This window comes from Ascaphus truei, chromosome 2 (assembly GCF_040206685.1).
Source record: "Ascaphus truei isolate aAscTru1 chromosome 2, aAscTru1.hap1, whole genome shotgun sequence".
Lineage (NCBI taxonomy): Eukaryota > Metazoa > Chordata > Amphibia > Anura > Ascaphidae > Ascaphus > Ascaphus truei.
In genome coordinates, this window is record NC_134484.1 from 454,758,828 (window position 1) to 454,784,307 (window position 25,480).

The 25,480-nt window shown below is 43.1% G+C and overlaps 1 protein-coding gene across 5 annotated transcripts in view; it reads left to right on the top strand.

Annotated features, from left to right (window-relative positions):
- ADCYAP1R1 (ADCYAP receptor type I) overlaps nucleotides 1–25,262 on the top strand; it is a 373,008-nt gene extending 347,746 nt beyond the window's left edge. For 2 of the 5 annotated variants that reach the window (XM_075587966.1, XM_075587968.1), the window contains 3 exons: nucleotides 9,461–9,590; nucleotides 9,900–9,941; nucleotides 18,010–25,262. In XM_075587966.1, the coding sequence (XP_075444081.1) occupies nucleotides 9,461–9,590; nucleotides 9,900–9,941; nucleotides 18,010–18,228 (391 nt within the window). In that variant the 3' untranslated portion in view covers nucleotides 18,229–25,262. The remainder of the gene's footprint in view (nucleotides 1–9,460; nucleotides 9,591–9,899; nucleotides 9,942–18,009) is intronic. The other 3 variants (XM_075587967.1, XM_075587969.1, XM_075587971.1) reach the window with 3 other exon arrangements.
- The last annotated feature ends 218 nt before the right edge of the window (nucleotides 25,263–25,480 follow it).

Here is a 25,480-nt window from a genome sequence, read left to right on the forward strand (position 1 = left end):
CTCCGGCTGGCGGTTATTTCAAGTGTTAGCAATCATTGTATCAGGGAGCAAAGGACGTGCAGGCATTGGATGCCTTTATATCTTGCTGCCAATTCATGGTGAACCTGGGCTGTTTACATCCACTATGCAAACCTGGGACTCACCCTACCACCGCAGATGACCACAATAGAGATTTCTCTCCCATGAATGGTTCTGTTTGAAATCCTGTAAGTGCACATTTTTATGGGTTGCTGATTTTTTAAAATAAATGTACCTTATTTTTTACTCAGTTACGTGCTATGGAGCTTGCGCTTTTGTTTGTTTTTTGTGTATATATATATATATATATATATATATATATATATTTTTTTTATTTTTTTCATTAAATACTCATTGTGTAGCACAGCAAAATGTCCCGTGGGTTCTGATCTAGACCCCAAAAAAGGTATTTTAATGGAATACTGAAAACACAAACTACTGCCAGAGAGACCCCATTAATTTTTATGAGACTGCTTGGGTTAGAAATCATAGTGACTCAGAATCAGTGAGACTCATAAAATTAGCATACATTGACGTGTTGGGTATTATTGTTACAAGTCCCCAAATCTCGCACAAATGTGTGCAGCATTCATACAGCAATGCTGAGAAATGCACCACATGTGCAGGAGTAAAACAGCATGAAATGACATGTTTCATTTAGAAATTATTCTGAAAAGGACAGTGAGATAAAGAGTATGTTATAGAGGCAGCTGCCACTCTGTACAGATTTAACTACTATATAACCATGTTTTTACTATCAATATAAACGTATAAAGCATTATTTCCCATTAAAGTTTGACCCGGACAAGATTTTTTGTATGCCACATGCATTTTCAGAGTGGATCTTTATTTAAAATATGTTTTAAACCTTTTTTATATATATATATATATATATATATATATATATATATATATATATATATATATATAAAAGGAGGCAAATACTCAATTTTGAAGGGAAATTGGTGTCACAGTTGAAAGGGGTAATCCCTAATATGACCACATTTAAATAGCCTCATCCGAGTAATTGATACCTTTTTTACCCAAATCTAACAGCTACAGTATAAGTATTTTTTTTAAATATTTTTACAGTTAGACTTGGCAGGGGGTTTGATTTCCTCTGGCTTCCCCCTTTCATGTGATGTCACTGTGTGTGCAGAAAGTGCCTGTACTGTCCCCTTCTACTCACCTTCCATTAACTTTATTGGTTCTCTGATAAGGACAAGGTGTGATAAGTCTTAAGAAGACAAATGATATCACCTGTGGCCAGTTATCCCTCTGGGACCCCCCCCCCCCCAGGCTTCCCCTTACCTCTGCTGCAGCAGGGGGAACAGCGGGGCAGGCGAGCGCCGCCGGAGTTGGTGGAGGACCAGCCGACAGGCTGGGGAGAGGGTGGTGAGGCGTGAGGGTGTGCGCGGCAGTCGGGGAGGCGACTGAGTTGCCGGGAGCTCCAGGCGGCTCCCTTTGCCAATAGAGCCAAAACAGTGGTGGCCATCTTGGTTATTGCTCTGCAGGGGAACCACAAGCCCCAGCAGCCCAGGGGCTGCAGCTCACATGGGGCGAACCAGCCAATAGAGCTGTAGCATCTCCTGCTCAACAGAAAGGATACATTGGTGCATCTGCACCACGCTAATCAGTCGGAGCTGGAAAAAGAAGAGGGTAGGAGATGTGTGTGCAGGGTGTCCGTGTCCCCTGCACTAGACTAGAGACCCCCTTAGGCCCCAGCTAGGCCCTGACACCCCAAGCTTGTGGTTGCTACAGGGACAGGCCCATTAGATAGGGACACTGCCCCTGTAGTGCCAAGTGTGAGGGGCACAGCCAAGACGTGGCGACGAACTGGCAATCCTGTGGTCTGGGACCAGATCACCCCACAGTTAAGAGACTCTCTTAATGGTGGGACCAACCAGCTGAACACCACCCCACATGGAGACGGACTAGACGACAATGGCATGGGACCAGATGGCCCCTTTACCTTCAGTTGGTGCTACTGGGTGCTGGAGTACCCAGCAGGTATCACACCTACACCTACAAGTGCACCAACTTTAACACAGATTGTGGGCAGCGCTGTCGCTGGGTGGGTTGGTTGACTCGTGTACACCAGGGTGGATGGGTGCCCAGGGCCACCTCAGTATTTTGGGGAGGATAGCCCATCTTAGTGTGGACATTTTGTTGGAGGACACTGTTGGGTTTCGGCCGTGATTGGCCTAATTGGTGTGGGTGTTATATTGTTGTTCCCTTTTCATTTGCATGCAGTAAACTGTTATTTATATAATTGTGTGTGTTAGTGCACTGGGTCCTGTGACGGGGTTATCCAACATAGTAGGATCCCGCACAGGTGGAGGCACTGTCACCAGATGGATCAAGCACACACCAAGCTCCCAGCAGCAGAGGTTCAGGCCCCCTTTGAGCCACAGGTATCACCCCACACAAACACACTTTAGTCACCATATCTTACATAGGGTGGGGGGAAAGTGCGCTACATTTGGAGGCGCTGCTGAGATCTCAGACCTGGGTTGCCCGAATCAGCAGATAAATGACCAAAACCAAAACACAACCACCATGGTTTTACTCTCCCAGCAAGTGTTCCATGACTGGGCCTTAGAACGCCACATATCCCCGTGCCACGTGGTTGCAGTGGAAGGAGTCCCCTCCAGTATGTCTATAGTTACCGTCCTCAATCACGCAAGAAACTCTCCGGGTCTGGCCAATGCCAGGATCCTGGATCGCAAATAGGACCCTGCTGGTCGTTGGGGTGCAATACTCCTGTCTACCGAACAAGAGATATCTATGGAATATGCCCCTCAGGCCTTAAATCAGTCAGAGGCCCTGCCTGCGGGGTACCCCTTCATACTCCAAGATATCAGGTCCTGTGACAGTGTCCACCCCGGGACTCTTCACAGAGGTCCCCTACCTGGGTGAAGCTCTAACCCTCTCCTACATCCCTGGGGAATGGAGAACAACAGCCCCAACCTGGAGCTCCTCCAGAAAGACCGACGTGACCCCACCCAGGGTTACGTTCACTACCAGCACCACGCAAGATGTCCACAGCTGGGCCGGGACTCCACCACCGTCACCTACCCCTAGCCCGTAGACTAGGACCTCTGACTGAAAATGATAGGCCTGAAAATGATATTCGCTTATTAAGTGGCGACTCCGCAATGGGAGTGACCATACAGCAACTAGTGCAGGCTATAACCATGTATTCGCAGTCCCAGAATTATAGAAAGCTCAAGCTTTCTCCGGGATAGTGCCCAACCTTTAGGGGATAAAGGGTTATAGACCTGGAAAGAGCATGCTCTCCACGTGATTGACGAGTGGTCTTGCTCTTAGGCCATCAAGAGACAGCGGATGGTCGAGTGCCTCTGACCACCAGCCGCTCAACTGGTACGGATGCACCAGGAAACAGAGGGAGAAGTCGCCGCTCATGAGTTGGTTGAACTCCTAACTCAATCCTACATGGGCGAAGACGATGAGGACAAGCTCCTAGCTCAGTTCAGGGCTCTCCGCCAAAGGACACTACTCTCCAAGAGAATCATTCCTGCTGCAGTGGTGGACCAATATAGGTTGAAACAGGTTCTGAAGGGATCCCTAACCCTCACACTCAGTGGCCCTCATGATGCGATGCACTGCTCCAGCCCCCACACCCCCCAGCTACATGGCTCTGATGAGTTGCATCCGGAAACAGGAAGTACAGCTCCACTTCCATACCCCCAAGAAAGTTAAAGAACCTCGCAAAGACCAGTGCAAAGGGGCGTCGACTCTAAAGCCCAAGAAGGTGTAAGGCGTCAAAGAATACCCTCCTCCCAAAGCACATGCCACCACGTCCAGGATGCCTAAGAGAACATCACCTACCCAGACAATGTTATCTGCTGCCACTGTGGCCAGAAGGGCCACTTCTCTCGGAACTGCCCAGAAAAACACAAAACTAGGACATCCCATCCTAAAACCATGATCTGCAAGGTCCAGTCGGCAGAAACAACCCCCCCAATCCTCCGAGATCACCCCAGCGCCAAGCCTCGATGAAGCACCCCCATCGGACGCTTATAGTCGCGTGGGACCAGCTGCCATCATACGCTTCCTCGTTGACGGCATATATGCATCGGTGTTACTGTACACCGGATCCCAAGTGACTATTGTATACCGGCCATTCTACAACCAACATCTTAAGCACCTGCCCCTGCAGTCGGTGGACAAGATGAAGCTGTGGGGAATCAGCAATGAGGACTGCATCATCGACGGCATGGTGAAGGCCCGGCTGGAAATACCACAAATGAACACCGGCAAGTCTCACACCATGGATGTGGAGGCTCTGATATGTCCCGAGCCCCGAAAACACCCAATCTCCCCGATCATATTGGGGATCAACCCTGATGTGGTGCGGGTGGTGATCATACCTACAAAAAGGCAGGTGAACTACCCCTGTCTGCCCTACAAATCCACCCAGTACTAGGAGAAGAGTGCTGCAAAATATCAGCCCAAGATGGGTATGGGACCTCTTCAACCTCCAGGCAGGGTTAACCGAGATTCCACCAGTGGCCGTAGTGTGCTGCAACCCGGGCCGAGACAAGGCCGACTATCTTTTCTCTAGAGAGTACGCCCAAGGAAGACGCCAACCGAGGCTACAAGCTGGTGCCCGAAGTGCAGGAATGGAAGTCCAACATTCCTTGGAGGTTCAAGGTGTTTGTCCAGAACATCTCCCCGTATCCCATGCCTTTCGATCACGGTCAAAGATTGGGCCGAATATATCCTGTTACCCCCGTCGAGATGATGGTTCAGGTGAACACCGCCGTGGTGCAGGTTCAGCCGGCTGGGCTGACATTCGACTTCAGAGACTCAACTCTGCCCATCAAGTGGAAGGATTGACTAATGGCCAAGTTGGAAGAACGCCGGGAAGAGTTCTCCACTAGCGAGATGGATGTGGGCTGAAGCCAAAATGCCAAGCACACCCTCCGGCTAAGTGACACCACGCCAATTCGGGAGCGTTCCTCTCGCATCGCTCCCCGAGATGTGGAGGATGTGAGAGACGTCCTAAAAGAGATGGAGATGGTGGGGATTGTAACAGAATAGCCCCTATGCGTCACCGATTGTGGTGGTGCGGAAGAAGAATGGGTCAGTCTGATTGTGTGTTGACTATTGGACCCTGAACAACTGCACCGTGCCTGACCTGTACACTCTTCTGAAGATTGAAGAGATTCTCAACGTGCTGTAGGGAAACCAGTGGTTCAGTGTACTGACTTGAGTGCAGAAGGCCAGGAGAAGATAGCCTTTGTATGTCCTTTTCGCTTCTACCAATTCACCTGCATGCCCCAAGGCATTTGTGGTACCCTAGCAACCTTCCAGCGTTTGATGGAGAAAACCATCGGTGACATGAACCAACGGAATGCTTAGTCTAGCTGGACAATATCATTGTCTTCGGCAAGACTCTGGAGGAAAATGAAGAACGACTACTGAACGTGTTGGATCGGCTGGGCCAGGAAGGCTTGAAGCAGTATTTGGACAAATGCTGATTCTGCCACACCCCGGTGAGCTACGTGGGACACATAGTGTCTGCGGATGGGATAGCTACCGACCTCGCCAAAGTTCAATCCGTGGTGAACTGGCCAAGACCAGAAAAGTCATGGAGCTACGTTCATTCCTCGGATTTTGCGGATACTATCGCCGTTTCGTGGAGAGATATTCCAGCAAAGCAAAGGTCCTCAACCTTCTAAAAATATACCCCGTGGAGACAGGGTGGATGGCCACCTCGTTCAACGACAGATGCCTGTGAAAAGGCGTTCATCTGCCTGAAAAAAAAGCTTAACGGAGGCACCCGTTCTCTCTTATGCCGATCCCGAGCAGCCCTACATCCTACATGTGGATGCGAGCTTCAACGGCCTAGGTGCAGACCTGCACCAGAAATACCCGGCTGGCCTCTGACAAGTGGCATATGTCAGCCGCAGTTTGACCCCCAGCGAGCAGAATTACCCCATCCACAATTTGGAATTCCTCGCTCTCAAATGGGCAATCGTGGACAAACTTCATGAGTACTTGTATGGAGCCACCTTCGAAGTACGCATGGATAACAATCCGTTGGCGTACATATTGACATATCAGCCAAACTGGATGCCACCAGCTACAGATGGCTGGCTGCCCTCTCAAACTACCGGTTCACGTTGAAGTAAAAGCCAGGTCCCCTGAACATCGGAGCAGATGCATAATCCAGAAGACCGGGATTGAGTACCACCCCAGATGATGACCTCTGGGAAGAAATCCCTGGACCAGGGATGTGGGCTATGTGCACAACCGCAGCCATTGTGGAAGATAAAGGGGCCTTCTCCGAATTGATGGTCGCGGATTTATTGGGATGCAAATCCAAACTGTCCCTGTTCCCTATTGTAACCCAGAGGGAATGAATATCACCCCAGACAAGATCATCACCTGGATGGATCTGGTACAATAGCAGATAAGGGATCCAATGGTTGGAATTATTATCTGCACCCAGTAGCGGAGGTTCAGGCCTCCTGTGAGCCACAGGTATCGCACCACACACACAGTAGCCTTCTTATCTCCCATTGGCTGGAGGAAAGTGTGCTACACACCTTATACTGTTCTCGTTTATTCTGCACTAAATAAATAATGGAAACTTAAGTCCCCAAGTTAATTTTCAGTGGATATGCAAGGTTATGATAACGCCTCAGCTGCATATGATTTGTATGTCATTTTCACTAATAGCTGTTACAGTTAACACAAGGCTCTTTATGGGAGTAATCATGGCTTAACGTAATGCTATTGTCCTTTGGAGGATACACCCTTAGTCTTAACTTCACATTCATTGACAGTAGGTTAATGGCACGTTGAGTAGCAGAGCAATGTGGATGTGGGCCTTAGGGTTACAATCAGCTTTTCTGCTGTTAGGCTGATGTCGAACTAGTAAATTCATTGTTACATCTCTTTCATGTATGAAGGATATTTTCTCTGAATTAGAAGCACTTACATCAATGAGCAGTTGATTTAGGAATAACTATATGTCACAATGTTATAATGAGATGTATCAAACTTTCCACCTGACTTTTAAGGCTGTTAAAGCTGCCAGGTCTGAGAGATTGGTATAAACATTTAAAAATGCTATTAGCACCTGTCTTGCATTAAACCTGGTGCAAATCTCAGCAATTTGTTTCATAGGGCCATATTTACTAAGCGATGCTATGGCATAAGACACCTTCTGTGCCATAAGACACCTTAAAGCACATTAACTTGAATGATCCATAAGGTGTCTCCTGGCACAGTGCCCCTTAGTAAATATTGGCTGAAGTGTAATAGCTGGAAAAATGGTGTACAAATAGTGCTCGACTTAGCATAGCTATCCCAGGGGTTTAAAGATTAAACTGTCTTTAGTTTTCACGAGAATTACATTAGTTTTACATTAAACAAATAGAACAAAGTCAGCGCTACAGAGCCTGGGTGGCAAACTGATCCACTAGGGATAGGTATAAATGAGACATGGATATAAAGAGTCTTAAAGAGAATAATATCATAATCACCACCGAGAACTGGAAGCACTGTAAGGAATCAAAAGATACCTCCAATGCAGGGGTACAGGGTTCCTAGAGGTCTGTGGATAACCAGCATCCAACCCAGCTGGTCAAAGTCAGGTGGAATGGATCCCCTCACCTCCAAGTAAACCACAAACCCTGGAGTGAATAAGTAGTGTATGCAGACACTTAGGGGACTATGCACTAAGTGGCGGGGGAAAAAATCGCTGGGCTGTTTAAATTGCCAGTTTTGACAGTGTTGCTATCACAGAATGCAGAAAGCCCAGAATACCTGTGATAGCAAGATTTGCAAAACTGGCGAGTAGCCAGTGACGTGATGATCACCTCTCTGAAAAGGCCTTACCGACGATTTCTTTCTGCTGCAGAGAGAGAACCGCATCTCCCTCCACAAATCTCACTAGAGATCAATTTTTTTTAATATAAAATGTAATACTAATGTATTTTAGCAGTGGGTCTGCGGAGCCGAACCTTGTTGATTTGTGGTCTCTGGACCCCCTGCTTCCTGATACACAGGCCTTGTTATGGGCGACTGGTATCTCCTGTGCATTTTATTCCCACGGTCACGTGACGTGGGGCATTTAAATATACCACATAAGCCCTTACTGCCCAATCGGGTCAATTTTTACACCAGAATTTCTGTCTCAAAGAAGACCCTCAATTGTTTAGTTGAATACTTTGGTAAATACCCGTAGACTCCTTAGTGTAACAAGCACATGTGAACACAGCTATAGAACAGCAGTACAGAGAACATTGAAAAGTAATGATGACTGTACTTCAAAGGATTCTAAATGTGTGTTGGTCGGTGAAAAGGGTAGTCACTTATTATGGCAGCATGTAAAGGCCAATGAGACAAAATACAATGAATGTACTGTATGTAATCACCATATCAACAAGAGATCACTACATATATGTGATTATAGTGTAAAAAACCTTCAAAGCATAAGAGGTTGATTCAAAAATTCTGAAGAACTGTACTAGCGAGGCAAAAATCGAGGCCAGCCTCTCTTCCTACTTAATGTACAGTACTGTAGAAATGTCACTGACAGGCAAGAAACTAAAATACAAAACCTGAACTGGAACATTATCATGCTGATGACTTGGAGTTTGGTGGCAGGTTTAAAGAAAACAAAAACAAAAAACCAATGCACTGGATAAGAGTGTCTTATCTTTTCTTTTTTACGACATTACATGTCTTTGATGTTCAAGATTTAAGATATGATCGTACAGTATACAGTATGTTATTTGTATGGACATGTTCAGTATTACTTTCCTACATTATAGCTCTAGACTTCTTTATTTTTGGGAAACCAGAAATCGATTATCACATTCATAAACAATTTTGAGCTGTTTCTATTGCAACGTTGCAATTGGGCAGTAGTTCTCTCCTACCCTCAGTAATAATATGTCATGTTTCATACATGTAGATAGGACAACAACTAGCTTGTTAGACACAACGATGTACTTAAAAGTTCAAGAACATGTTCTGCTTTCTGAAAGACCCAGTGTAAAAATTAACCATTGATATGCTACTGTAGCAAAGGAAGCTCCTTGTATTGGGAGACATTTAGCAAAATTTAACACTTACTGCATGTACTGTATATATTGTATAATCTGTTTCATATTGTACTTGAAATGGTATAGTTAGAAACATGTTACATTATTGAATGCATTATAAAGATTGTGTTAGGAATGCAAAGAGAAGAAACTGTTCACAATTGTGAGAAAAAAAACACATTAAAAAGAACATATAAGATACATATAAGTGACATCTCAATCTACTGGATGATACTGTAAGAAAACACTAGGAATGCAACAATTATTTATTAAAATGAGTGTGAAGTTTGTTTTAGATTGTATACTGTAGGTTAAAGATGATTACATTCTAACACTGACATCATTTACTGTGACAGGAGGTTGGCTCGGTCTACATTGTTGCTTATCCCATTGTTTGGAATCCACTACACCGTCTTTGCCTTTTCACCTGAGAATGTCAGCAAACGGGAGAGGCTAGTGTTTGAGTTGGGTCTGGGATCTTTCCAGGTAAGTAACCCATAAAGAATTCTTCAGAGCATAGTAATTACTCTATGGCAGAGGGGTGGCTAACTCCAGTCCTCAAGGGCCACCAACCGGTCAGGTTTTCAGGATATCCCTGCTTCAGCATAGGTGGCAAAATCAGTGGCTCAGTCATTATGACTGAACAACTGATTGATCCACCTGTGCTGATGATGATATATCCCAAAAACCTGACCTGTTGGTGGCCCTTGAGGACTGGAGTTGGCCACCGCGACTGTGTTGCATGTAATTTACCATAAACCTACAATAATATTTTGTTTTGTCTCTCTTCGAAAGGGTTTTGTTGTTGCTGTCCTCTATTGTTTCCTGAATGGGGAGGTAAGATATCTTTTACTTTATTTTTTATTATAGGCTATGTTTGCATACTAACCATGCTAATTCATACATAATTAAGTATCTTTAAAATGAACCAATTCAGTTGTCCTGCAAATTAGGACCCGCACTTACTGTAATATGGGGATTAGGGCTACATGCAGATATGTTGCTAACTGCTTGCTGGGACTGTGAAGCAACTTCTCTTAGCTACTAAAAAAGGATAGGTTAAGGTGCATATATGAGTGTCCATTTATCCACTGGAATAGTCTTGCTTAACCATAGTAAAGAGGTACGGGTACATATATATATACTTTATTTTGTATACTGTCTATCTATCTATCTATCTATCTATCTATCTATCTATCTATCTATCTATCTATCTATCTATCTATCTATCTATCTATCTATCTATCTATCTATCTAGTTGGTGGCAAGCACAGAAAATACAGTATACAAAATACAGTATATATATACCTGTACCTCTATACTATGGTTAAGCAAGACTATTCCAGTGGATAAATGGACACTCTCATGTATGAACCTTTATCTATCCCTTTTAAGTAGCCAAGAAAAGTTGTTTTTAGCAACTTATATATATATATATATATATATATATATATATATATACAACTGTATGCTCATCTGCACGTCTTAGGCAGGTCTGCAACCCCGCCTTTCAGGTTGCAGACCTGCCTAAGACGTGCAGATGAGCATACAGTTGTATTTGCATATTTGCTTTCCTGTGGAGGGTTTTTGTCACTTATTTTACTCACCATAACTTAACTCAGTATTATGGTATATATATATATATAATGTGTAGCCCTGGTTCGTAGCGAACACAGACCACTACCATATGCTGTATAACCTGTAAGCTCACAGGGCCTGAGCTTCTGCCACGGAGAGCCTGGGGTATGTACAATACGTATAACTTGGTGCAGCGCCTCCACCTGCGACAGCTTCCGCCCAAGGGGAAGTGGTTCATCGCAGGAACTTATGTACATGAACACACACAGAGCAGTATACCTTAATCAATTAACTTTACTTGCACGAACTCAATGACACAACCTCTCTCTTATTCTTATCATAAACTGGTGTCTCTCTTGGAGAGGACACTACACTCAGCGTCCTGCCGAACGCTCACTCTCCCCTTCCCTTCACCGGGTGATCCCACCCCGTGTCCAGTTCCCTGTTGCAATAAGTCCCCCCCACCCTTAAGTGAGACAGTGAATGTATATGTATGTGACTGCACAGCCACCATGTCCTGAGTGAGTGATGGTACCGTTGGTGCACTTGACGTTTACCTGCCGGGCACTCCAGTACCCGGTCCTGCAACAGTCTTCACAAAGGATCAGCGTGGGCCTAGATGACGTCACCTGTGTGTGTCTGGGGAGATCCCACCCAGACACGCAGCACTTGTGTAGATGCCCGGGGCAATCCCACCCAGACACGCAGCAACTGAGTAGCGGGGTCTGAGCCCAGACCTCCCGCCGGTTAGAACTGTCATGGTAGCGATCACTTAGCAAATAAGGGGAATCCGGAACCTATCTCTGGCCAGTCCCTAACTCCGCTCTACACTACTGGGGCTCAGGGCCTAACTGGGCATGGGGCATGAGGCCTAGGTAGGGGCGGACTGCCTCCCTACACCGCAGCTGCTTCTCCTTCCTCCTATTGCCAGCTCTGACCAAAAGGTGTGCGCCCCTACTTCCTTTTCCTCTCCTCCCCGCACCTGATTGGTCCTTGCATGTCACGGGGACCCGCGGGGCTGCTGGAACCCGTAGTTCCCTAATCTCCCTCGTATCCGAGCTCTCCTCCTTCGCGGGCTTTTCTCACCTTGCCCTGCACCTGCGCCAAACTCAACATGGCGGCTCCCTCTACGCGGAACCTCCGTTATCGGAGCGTTCCTTAGGTGCAACCTCTCCCCCCCCCCCACAACAACCATTTATGGCAAAAAGGGTCCTGGCTACATATATATAGCCAAGAAAAAATTATTACGTGCGCAAATTGTAACAAAATAAGTGTTAGAAGGTAACAATAAATGCTGCCACAGTGTACTAACTATACACAATAGTTAAGGGTAAATAGGGAAGAAGAGAAACACAGGCGCAAATACAGTTAAATTTAACTATGATTAAGTTAATACATAGGGACACCACAATGATTTCAGCAATAATAGATTACCAAGTTCATGAAAAGCCCTGTAGAATAAACAGAGAGGCAGGTATGGTGACGTACGTTTGTATTAGGCTACAGCGCAAAACAAAGACAGCTACTTACAAAATAGCAGATGGTAAGGGAACAAAGTCCTCTCCAAGCTGCAGTGTTGGTTCCCTGTTTCATCCGGTCTCCATGTGGAACGCCAGGATGCAGAGTTGGCTCTGAACACCAGTGCTGCTACCTCCTGTCTCTTACTCTCCACCCTCCAACTCTCATAAGAAGCGCAGGGATGCCGTCAGACGCGAACTCATTTCAGGAAACAAGATCAACCCGGATTTTGAGACAGAACCTCCTCTTCAGTGTTCTTTGCATCAGCACGTGTGAAGAAAAGAGGAGTGGCCATACTGGTCAGAAGGTCGGTACCATTTGCTCTGGAGGAAAGTGACTCAGACAAAGAAGGTTGTCGTCTTACATGTTTGTTTGTCTGAGATTACATTGAGGACACTTCCATGGAACTCATCCCAGCCTTTTGAATTGGACTTTATTTGGTCAGATTTTTATTTCCTTTAGGCGCCGTTTTATCTGTTTTTACTGTGATTCCTTGGGATGCCAATCCAAGGCCATTCCGGCCACCTAATGTGACCCCGAAGGGATGAATATCACCCACGACAAAATCATTGCATAGAAATATATGGTGTAATATCCAATGCGGGATCAAGTGGCTGGCATTATCCGCCAGGCCATCCAGAGAAACAAGCCTGCAATACTGAAACGTGTCCCAATCAATATGGTCGCGATACTGCACGACGAACACAGCCACCTTGGCGTAGAGAAGACCTTTGGGCTGATACGAAACCGGTTCTTCTGGCCACGGATGCAAGAGTCAGTAGAACGACACTGCCACCGCTGCTCATGGTGCGTTCAGTGCAAGACCCTGCCCACCAGAGCCACACCAATGGCTCATCTAAAGAGCTCAGGTCCCATCGACCTGGTATGTATGGATTTCCTATGCATTGAACCAGACGCCCGAGGCATCGGTAACGTGTTGGTCATCACGGACCATTACACACGCTACGCTCAAGCTTTCCCCACTAAAGACCAGAAGGCCATCGCGGTGGCGAAGATCCTGTGGGAATGATACTTCGTGTACTATGGCCTACCCAACTTCCTACATTCAGACCAAGGCCGGGACTTTGAGTAACTCCCTGATGAGTTTACTCTCAAACTCCTCAACATCAATAAGTCCTGAACGACCCCGCACCATCTGGAGGGAGATGCTTTGCCGGAGTGATTTAACAGGACTCTCCTCGATATGCTCGGTACCCTGAAAGGTGCTCAGAAAAGTGAATGGAGTAATCATGTGGAAACACTGGTACATCAACTGGTACATCAACTGGTACATCAACCCACAATTGTACCCGCCACTTGTCTACGGGATTCTCGCCTTACTTCCTCATGTTCGATCGAGAAGCCCGGCTGCCAGTAGACGTGCGTCTGAGAGTATCAATAGATGGAGTACACAATACGACGCACTTCAGATATGTGCAACAGCTCCAGGAAAGCTTGCAACAGGCTTATCAGTTAGCTGAAAAGTCCTCCTCTCAGCTAAACGCTGACAATAAAAGATGATATGACCATAAGGTAAGACATCAGGAAATTTGTCCTTGAGACGCCATGCTTCTCCGCAACCTCGGAATCCCGGGGCAGAAATTCACTGACCGTTGGTGAGACGGAGTGTTCAAAGTTGAGTCACATATGCCGGGCTTCCCAGTCTACCACATAAAAGACGTGGATGGCCGGATAAGGGTCTAGCACAGGAATCATCTCCTACCTATCCCACAAGTGGAGGATGATGACACAGAGATACCGGCTACACCTCTGGACGGTGAGCCAGCAAGATTGGGAGACAATGAAGAAACTATAAATGAGACCACCGAGGATTCTATGGACAACGAAGAAAGAGTGAATGAAACCATAGATGATGCTATGGAGGGACCATCTCAAAGGATACTTCGAAAACATGGGGCACCTCCCGGAGGAGCTATGGGTAAGGGGCCCAGACGACAAATTCCTTCTCCGGTGGCTCCAATGAGCCAACCTTTGGACCCAAGAAGTCCCTGCTTTGTACCACAAAGAGACTTTACAGAGGCATTAGTACCCCCCATGGGAGAGGCTGATTCTCAGGACTATGATGATTATTTCCCAGAGGGAGTCGAAGAAGGGCTCTGCAGAAGTGTTACGCCGATGCTCGCCACAAACCGGGACCGGACCGCGGGGCTGAGGTGGGGTTATATAATCACCGACCTTAGTCCACGCAGACTGATCCGGAGTGCGCAGTTCGTAGTCGTACATCGCAGGGTCAGGATTGGAGAAGGCAGCATCGTCGTTAATGAAGCAGGAGTTCGGCAACAGGAAGTCAGGAGATCCCCGCTTCAGCTTAGGAGCGTGAGTGCGGGGGTGGCTTCTGCGCGAGGAGCGGCCTCGGCCCATGACGCCGATCTCAGCAGGAGGAGACAGCAGGCTGGACGAAGTTCACCGCAGGGCAGCGTCGGGAAGAACCAACACTTCAGCGCAGAAGTCCAAGGCAGGTCACTGCAAGAGGATCGCAGCAAGCCGCAGGAAAGGAAGGGTAGCCACTGCTAGGAGGGAATGCAGCAGGTACCGGTGCTGGCAACACGCTTCAGCACAGACGTCCCGGGTAGGCCACTGCAGGAGAATAGCAGCAGGCCAGTGCTGGCATCAACGCTTCAGCACAGACGTCCAGGGCAGGCCACTGCAAGGATATAGCAGCAGGCCGCAGGAAAGGAAGGGTAGCCACTGCTAGGAGGGAATGCAGCAGTACCAGTGCTGGCATCAACGCTTCAGCACAGACGTCCAGGGTAGGCCACTGCAAGGAGATAGCAGCAGGCCAGTGCTGGCAACAACGCTTCAGCACAGACGTCCAGGACCAGGCCTCTGGATACTCAGGAACTTGAAGGTAAGAACACTAGGAGAGAGGCCTGGGGTGGTTTGTGGCAGAGTCAGTAACATAGAGATATGAATAGTTATGCTCGGCGCTGGTTCAGAGCCAACGCCTAGAATATAAAGGGCGGAGATCCAATCACAGGAGGAGGGTGTGTGAGAATTCCTCCAATGAAAGAGCACAGGGCAGAAGCTGCAATGAGAGGCAGCACCTGTGCCATATATTGCCAGAGGAAGCTTACAACTGCACAGGTCTGTAAGGCTGCAGTCAAAGCCAGTAGTGGATTCCTTACAAGAAGCCAGCAGACCAAGTAACCTACGACACAAACTATGGCACCCCACTATGAGGCTAAGCAGTGGACTCATAGTAAGATTAAGTCAGTCATAGTCATGTTTACCGAGATGTATATAAAGCCGATTAATGTGATAAGTTGTATCCCTGAAACGGCATTTTTATTATATAACGCATTGTGTGGTTATATTATGTGTTACACTGTGCCCAAGTGGGGATGTTGGGGTTTTTCACCAGGGGGAGAGTATAGCATGGGTCCCCCCTTGTCCCCATCTGCCCCCTAACTCTGGCTGCAGCTGCGCCTGTCAGGGAGGTTGGGGGAGAATATAGGGTGGTTGCGGTAGGCGACTTGATCGTCTGAGGCTACCGGTGGCTCCCCTTGCAGGACGCCGCCATCTTGACTGCAATCACGCATGCGCAGTGCTAGGTGCAAGACAGCATAGCAGGAAAGTCCCTTGCCGGGACTACAGTTCCTAGCAGCTAGAGGGGCTGCAGTCACATGGCGCGCAATCAGCCTATAGGGCTGCCCGGATCCCCTGCTCGGAGGAAAGATACATTTTGCGCACAGAGGAGCATGCGAGTCGGAGCTGGGATGAGGAAGGGGTAGGGTGTGCATGTGCAGATTATCCATGACCCCTGCACTGCTCCCACATAGATTGGGGCTGCACTAGGCACTTGCCCTCAGATAGGGACATTGCCCACTTAGCACCCCAGTTCAGTGACACAGACAGGATGTGGCTGCAGACTGGTGATCCGGTGGTCTGGGACCAGACCACCATACAAGAGACTATCAGCAAAGGTGATACACCCCTTACGGGAAGTCACTCCACGAGGAGGCGGACGTCATCGCCGATCACCGCCATTGCTGGATCCTATCCTTTTGTGTGGCGTTATTGGGTGACGGAGCACCCGGCCGGTACTACAAATGCACCAACTATAAACACGTTAAAGGGGGCAGCGCTGTCTTACACATTTGGGTGGGTGTTATTACTCGTGGACACCAGAGTGATTGGGTGCCAGAGGGCCCCTCAGGACTTTGTGGGACTATATCAACAGTGTGTGGACACCGGGTTGGTGGTTACTGGAGGGCACGGTCTTGTGTGTCCAGGTGTGGGGAACTGTGTATACATATGTTCAGTATTGTTTCATATGCAGTAAAACTGTTATACGTACCAGCGTGTGTTTTATTGTATGGGGTTCCTGTAACTGGTTATTCTACATAGTAGGATCGTGTACAGGTGGTGGCGCTACCGATTACCTTCTCAGATACACCCCAGGCTCCCAGCAGCGGAGGCTCAGGCCTCCAGGCAAAGCAGCTCATACACTGTAGCTGCCATATCTCCCAGGGGTTGGGGGAACATATGCTACATAATATAAATACCTTGGCAAGTAGGACAAGAAATGACACAAAATTGAAAGAATACTAATGATTAATTTTAAAGTTCACCTTGCTATGAATTGCACTCAATTATTTAATGATGCTGTAGATAGTTAAATTGAAATAGTTTTTGGTAATAATAATAAGTGTTTGTTCTTATATAGCGCTGCTAGTTTTACGTAGCGCTGTACAGAGAGATATTGCAGACACAGTAGTAGTATATGTTTGGATAGATAGTTACAGATGGGCAAAACATTTGCAGAAATTTGTATCCGCTATAGATTTGCAAGTTCTTTTCAGCTGCGGATTTCCGGGGTCTGTCTAAGAAAGGCAGATCTTTTTTTCATTTTTTTTCTATCACTGAAAATCCAAATATATCCAAATCAAAATATTTGATTTTTACAAATTCAATTGTGGATTTCAAATCCCTGAAATATGGCAGTTAGTGTGTGTGGGGGGGTATGAATAGAGAGAGAAATAGAGGGGGGTTCACACATGTATCCCCCTCCCCTTGGCTGCCTTTAAATGCAGACTACTACCACTTCCTGGTTTCCAGTTCAATGTCCCTTGTGCACAAAAAGGAGCACACCTGATATACCTGTGAGATATGCTGGATTAGATACAGGTGTGAGCAGTAGAGTTCAACAGTATGCTGTGACAGTGGTGCTACTCATCGGCTGGTTAAGCACACACTGCTAGAGCAGCTGCCCAGGATAGCAAAGGTTGTGGGTTCTAATGCTTTTTGGCCTGGCATCAGTATCCCATTCCTAAAAAGGTGCCTTAGACTTGTCAGTATAGTCCTTATAGAAATCCTTGTAGGAAGTGTGGTATGTGAGTCATTAAAAAATAGTTTGTATATCTCATTACTGTATCTAAGGTGTTCTCCTTTTTTAGCTCAGGTGTCTCTCTATATGTTATGGGTGGGGGAGGGTTGGAGATATATACAGTATAGAACTTCAGACTCTAGAGAATATAGATCTCTCTCTCCCTTTTGCCATATTTCAAGGATTCGGAATATGCAAGCGGATTTGTAAAAATACTGGGTGTAACTGATCCGGTGACAGATTTGGGCGATTTAGTGCTCAATCCACCTTCGGATTTCCATGTGCGGAGTGTATTTTGGTTAAACCAGTGCGGGAATTTTACGGATCGGATTTTGACAGTTTCGCCCATCTCTTCTACTAGTTCTAGAATAATAGTGTGTACATTTACTAATGTATGTTTGTTTGTTTGTTTATCGGCGTGTACTATAGCAACAAAGTACATACAAAAATGACCTTTTAAAGTTTCTCCCTAAAGGTGCAATCAGAAATAAAGAGGAAATGGCGGAGTTGGAAAGTCAACCGGTATTTTGCTGTGGATTTCAAACATCGTCACCCGTCTCTGGCGAGCAGCGGAGTGAACGGGGGGACGCAACTGTCCATTCTGAGCAAGAGCAGTTCACAGATTCGGATGTCCAGCATAAATGCAGAGAACCTGGCAACATGAGCTCCCAAATGGCATAACCACATTTAAACATTAACACATACACAACATATCGCACATCAAAACCTTGTTTTCTATTTTTACATTTTTATTTCATTCCGAATGAAAATGCAGGTCAGAAAAAAGCCTCTTGGCTTGGGATGTTTAGTAGAACTAAGTTAAGGATTTATTATAGAAAATAGGAGTTCAATTTTACATTTATTCCATGAGAGAAAGGAACATATCCAGTCGGTCACATCCATCCATTGCCAGCCGGAAGTAGTAGTGATTGCTGTGCAGTTGTGACCAATAGTTCTTCAGAGAGGTGTTATTTTGGTAGTGGGTGTATTCAATAGTACAAAGTACACAACATAACCCATCTATTCCAATATAGTATTATTGTATAGGTATAGCTATGTCTCCTGGAGTCTTTCAGTAGCTGGTTGTTGAGAAAACCATAATTTAATTTCGCAAAGGAGGAAGTTTTGGAAGCAATTGACCTGTACTGTAGTCTGACAGAAGACTAATGTGGACAAATACTATGTTTGTTTACATTGTCATACTACATATGGGGCAACGTATATTAGATATTTAGGAAAGAATATTTTTTTTTTTTAAGTATGTCCATTGTTTAATTACAATTGGACTTTTTGTGTACTGTAAATTAATTTAAAATGTGAAAGTATTGATCTAACATAGAAAATGTACTGTGTATACATGTAGGTTGCACTGAGTACATTAGTGGCTGCAGGGTCTTTCTGCAGAGGTTCTAACACACATACTATAAGCATAGTGATAGTGTCTTAATAATATTTTTATCCAGTGATGCAAAGTTACGCCAGCATTGCATAACCATTGCCTTGGGCGTAAAGGTCACATGTTCAGACGACAACACTGGAAAGGATCATAAAATGTAATACAAAACAAATCTACTGTCAATGGATATTTTTTTAACAAACTAACAAAAAAAACATGTTAATGCCTTTTTTTGTGACAGTCCTATTTAACATTGCCTTGTAATCAGAGCAACACATGGTACATACAGTATTTTCTTATGTCAAACTGCTATGATGTCAATTAACTCTGATCTCAACTTTAGAAGATCTAGTTTAACTTTAAATAGTAAATAACATGCGTCAACAATTTAAACTGGATACTTATGATAAATCTGCTGTATGTATAATTTAGCTTGATTTTTTTTTAAATTATACACTCACACATACAGTATATATATATAACACAATATAATGTCTAAAAGCAGTGATTCTGGTGCCATAATATACAGTGTATGCCTTTGGTTCTTAGAATGTAAACTACTTTAAAGACAATGCAGCTATTTTTGTGAATGAAGGAACCAAGGCAAAGCCTCTTTAAATGCAGAACGTGTATAGTAAATGCAGACTGTATATAGTGAACATTATACATCAGCAATCATAATATAATTGTTTTCAGATTGTAAAGATTTTAGGTATGTAATACTACTCAGCGACTGTATTTTGTTTTGTGCCAAAAAATGTTGAGCCATGTTGTCAAAATATTAACAGTTACAATTAATCCACATTAACACTGTATTTTGCCAAGACAGCTGCTAAAAACAATCCTAAATGGATGCAGATTCTTTATTACCGGGTGCATAAGAAAACAAAAACGGTTCAGTTTAATCTACTTTCCATTTGACGGCTTTCATAAGGTCATGGTTAGATTTCTGAACGCCACAGCCTAACATCTGCTAAATGTGGAAAAATAAATCAAAAGCAACTCTAAATGTTACTGCTGTATAAACCCCAGGTAGCCATCAGATTTTCACCATTTTCCTCATCCCATTCCAAAATCTGCATCCCATTCAAAAAGCCTCATCCCATTCCAAAAGCCTCATCCCATTCCCAAATCCTCATCCCATTCCAAAATCCTCATCCCATTCCCAAATCCTCATACCATTTCAAAATCCTCATCCCATTCCCAAATCCTCATACTATTCCCAAATCCTCATCCCATTCCCAAATCCGCATCCCATTCCCAAATCCGCATCCCATTCCCAAATCCTCATCCCATTCCAAAATCCTCATCCCATTCCCAAATCCTCATCCCATTCCCAAATCCTCATCCCATTCCCAAATCCTCATCTCATTCCCAAATCCTCATTCCATTCCCAAATCCTCATCCCATTCCCAAATCCTCATCCCATTCCAAAATCATCATCCCATCCCAAAATCATCATTCAATTCCAAAATCATCATCATCCCATTCTAATATCATCATCCCATTCCAAAATCCTCATCCCATTCCCAAATCCTCATCCCATTCCAAAATCATCACATTCCAAAATTCTCATCCCATTCCGAAATCATCACATTCCAAAAATCTCATCCCATTCCAAAATCATCACATTCCAAAATTCTCATCACATTCCAAAATCATCACATTCCAAAATTCTCATCCCATTCCGAAATCATCACATTCCAAAAATCTCATCCCATTCCAAAATCATCACATTCCAAAATTCTCATCACATTCCAAAAGTCTCATTTTCTCACCTGCAGAGGTCCCTCAAGTGCCTTTTCATGAGAGTAGGTATGGAAGTAACTGTTTATATACATTGCAATTTTATTCAGGTTTATTTTTTATTTGTCAATCAGAAGAATTGATGTTGTTAGAAAGGAGTAAGAATTTATATTCCAATAACATATACCGTATGTAAGAGAATGATTGAAGGTGTGTTGTGCGTTTGTAAGACGGCCCTTTGGAATTTTGCATTACATGCCTGGTGACAAAAACCTTAAGGGCGACTAAAAGGAAATCAAGTTTCTAACTAAAATATACAGAATTGGGATCTCTTTCTAATGAGATATTTTCTTATTAGAAATCCTAAAATAAGTATTTCATTCTACAGACCATATACCTATTCTAGTAGAGCAAAATTCCGCCATTTCAAAATGTCTTCACGTACAAGCAGATATCTATGGAGTGCCAAAAGATATAAATTATGGGCATGATTCATTGTATACTGCAAATAAATATTTGTAAAGAAATGCTACATAAGCAAAAATGTGAATTTTTAAATGTTTGAGAAGTGCACTGCACCTTTAATGTTTTTTATCACACAGTACATAGCTACATATACTATATACAATGATGTGTCAAGTATACAGTATGGCCATATACAGAGTCAACAGTATAATTTAGATATCCGTGAAAGTTATTAAAGAGATAATTTAACAAGTATTCCTATTTTCTGACAAAAATTAATTTTTTTATAAGACTTTACAATGCATGTACAGATGTAGCGCGTTTTCACCTAGATAACCGACGATTTCCTGTTTAATGCAAATGATCACATTTTCCACCGGATTCAATGGCAGTGTGGGTGCAAAATATCCCAATGCCCTGTATCCCACCAAAAGGGAAAAAGCTGGCAAGATTTGTAAACATTCAAGCTCAATGCTACTGTAAATAGCAGATGACACTAGATATTAACATACTAAACAACATAATGCTTTCTTCACGTCATTGGCACAACAGATTTTAAACACCAGGAAAAGAACAATGCTATGTAAATATCTAAACCCTCTGCTCAGTTTATTGTTGTGCTAAGCATGCCTGGTTAGAGAAGCGCTCACATGGGAATGAATATTATTTGCCATAGTTAAGTCATTAGTTGTAGTGGGTAATGCCAAGATGTTGAGGCTGTAGTGTCGTAACAGTGGTGTTTTTTGGGGAGGTGTAACCACGTGCTTGCTAATTTAACTGAGTGGCCTAAACTAGACCAAAAATGTTTTTCCCTTTTGTTTTTTTCTGCCTTCAAACTATGTTATCTGGGCACAAATGTACAGCAATTGATAATTGTACTAATTGTTGAACCTGTATTAACTAAACCAGTATTCAGTCATTGTGATTAAATGTTTGTCAAGTTGTAGCATGTCCATTGGAAAAAAATATAAAACATATTTTGCGTGAAAAGTTAGTTAATAATCCATGTAGAGAGAAAACCCCAAAGGGGGCAGAGATCCGGCTCAAACAAAATGTATGAGAAGTACATTAGAACCAAGGGGTAGGTGCAAGCAGGGAACTGGTGTAAATGTACCACTAGTGATAAAAGGTAAATTGTATCCTTACTCTGGGGTATTTTTGAACTGCAGCCAAAGGGGGACTCTATCTTTTTCCCCTCTATTTGTTAATAATCCTTGTGTTTCCTTAGAGACAACTTTTTTTGCTTAGTGTACTTTATTAAAGATAACAGTTATGTTAACAGACACACAGCAGTATAAATATAAATACTGGTTGGAGCTAATTTAGAGTTTATTACACAGTTAAAAATGCAGTATATATATTAAAACAAATGTCTCAATTTTGTAAAGTCTCCCTAGAAGACTGAACTGATAATAAACGGTAGGTAATGAAACAATTCAGTGAGCCTGCAACGCCGTAAATGATCATGCAATTAATAATTACTCTGTTTATCAGAAATTGGTGCATTGCTATTGTTTATGTAACGATTTACCTGTCTCTGAGAGATCTGAAATATCCATAGTCTCAAATGTGATAATCTAAGCATATGATTCACTTATAATGTTGGCACAAGATGTCACAACTACAAAATATCATGCCAGCATGTGTAATAATGGGGTCATCGTCACATACAGTATATGACATTATATTAGCCACTATCCGTCAAAATATTCCTTGCAATAGGATATCATGTAGTTGATTCTTAAGAATGTGGAAGACAAAAGTGTTAATATGAAAAAGGTATATAAACAAGAAGGGTTGCTGGCAATGCACTTTTTTTTAACCCAGGCTGTGCAGAAATTTACATAACCCCCCCCCCCCCATATATTATAAATGAAAAGAGCTCATATTAATCCATATTAGAGCAATAGAAGATGTTATAGATAGACATATTATAGATAGATTGGGGTTTCATACATTCTTAAAAAGTTCTGCAACTCTTTAAAGATTGACAACCACTGGTCTATGCAACCAAAACTTCAAAACACAGTTTTTGTGTAGTGAGTGTGTATCGGTTACTCCCTATTTATGTTAGGTAATAATTCTTTCACGTAAAACCCTGTTTAGTTGTTTTTTGGGGGGTCTTTTTCCTTTATTTCACAACCTATCATATCTTTATTGCCACTATATGTGATCATTTTACTAATGCACGTGAACAACTTCATATAAAGAGTACAGGCTATTTGTACAAACAGCGTGTATAAACACAGTGTATAAACAGCATCTTGTATACATTATACATTCTAACTAAAAGAAAGTAACTGGATAAAATATTGCTACGGTACATAAGAAAATTAAAAATACAGAACTATATTTACTAGTTCAGTTACTTCCTAAGAATAGTGGTTTATATAGGATAGAAAAAAAAATGGTCATAATTGATGCAAATCCCATTTGGATAATTTATCAAGGAGCAAAAACCTCACCATTATTTTAAATGACCCAATAGAGAGGAGGTTTATCAGGAAAATCAGGTATGCAAACATCGTACCATCTCTACATTATTGCTCTATCATGCTGGCAGTATAACAATTTCATACAAATCTGCACTTAAGGTTTCCTGATTTAAAAAAAAAAAAAATTGACAAATGGATGTGAAAGAAATACATTTACAGCTTTGTTCACTTTTAATGCACATTGCACCGGAAAAGATTAATAGAACATGTTCCTGTCAATCTATGAATCTTTAGAAATGGGATATAGTTAATATTATAGTGAACGATGGACACAGTAACAATTAGAGGTACAGTTGTGTTGGTAGCTATTTGTGTTTTATTATCGTATTAATAATATGTTCACTCGACTGTTAGCGCAATAAGTGCTCCTTAAATTGGGTTACTTATTATAATAGCATTGTAATGTGCTAATTCATGTACCATGGCAACTCAACATTTGGAGTGCCTTATTGCAATTTCAGACAACTTGATTTTGTTTGCATAACGACTGTAACATCCAGAAAGTCTTAATAACTTTGTCATTGACCCAATGACCTTCTGATGTCAGAACAAAGCTAGAGCTGTAAGAAAATGTGAAAAGTCCACTGTTGTTATGTCTTGTACAGTAGTTAATGCCAAATTAACATTGAGCTGTGGGCAGCATGCTGTATTGTCTAATAATGCTGTGGTGTACAATTCTGTGTTTTTATTTGTACTAGAAAACAGTTGAATTAAATGTATATTGTACTTCATGTATAACAAGTCATCACCAGGTATTAACAATATTCTGTGCTTTCCAATGTATATTTTGTCTTAACTATTACATTCCTTTGAAATTTTCATTTGGGAACAAATCTAATACAGATTTAGGGGCCTATGCAGAGAGAAGCGCTGGAAATAATTGGAGATAACAATAAATTGTAACTTTAATGGCGTGATTTTATCTCCAAATGCATAAAGGTCCGAAAACTGCATTTAAAATCATGTGTGAATATGGAGAGTTTCAACCGGCGAGATGCGCGCTGGTGAAACATGTTTGAAAAAAAAAGCGTTTTTTTTTTGTATTTTCCCTCTCGCCGGTGAGCTCCAGCTTCCTGCCAACTTTTTTTGGCGGAGGTAATTGTATAATTTCTCTCCATGTTATTGGCGCGAACAGCCACTAGATGGCGATCGCGCCTTTCTGAATAGGGACATTTTTACAATTGGCGAGATTTAGGTTCTCGCCAGCCGCGCGGCGCAATTTACAAATAAAAAAAAAATGGCGCGTTTTTCTTCACTCGGCATTATCTGTTTTTCTCTAGCCAAATTTCGGCAAAAAATGGCGATTTTTATGTTTGCGCTGCTCTCTGCATAGGCCCCTTAATGTTTTAAAGTTTTCATTGGATAACTGAAGTCTTGTAGACTTATGAATACTCTTGTTCCTGTTATAGTTTTGTAGATAATTATTAACATGTACTGTATTGTAAGCATTGCTTCTTAATGTGACATCATAACCCATTTTATAAATTGTAAAGAAATGCGTTGTTCAAACCAATGTATGTAAACTGTCCTTTTAACTTTTGAAATATCAGAATATAAATGTATTGACAATTGCGTTAAAAAAATAAATCTGTTTTGTTACAGCAATTGTCAACTTAATAAACAGTGTTTGTAAACTATAAACCCAGTGTCCAAATTATTAAGGCATTGATTGTTCACTCATTTTAATTTCATGTTCATTCAATTTGATACGATTTTAAAGTTTGTTTTACAGTGTTCTATGTGGTTATGTATAATGACTAATACTGTCAAGAAAAAGATAATAGCATGAAGTATTTTATAGCAACAATTCATGTCTTGAGAAAAGACACCT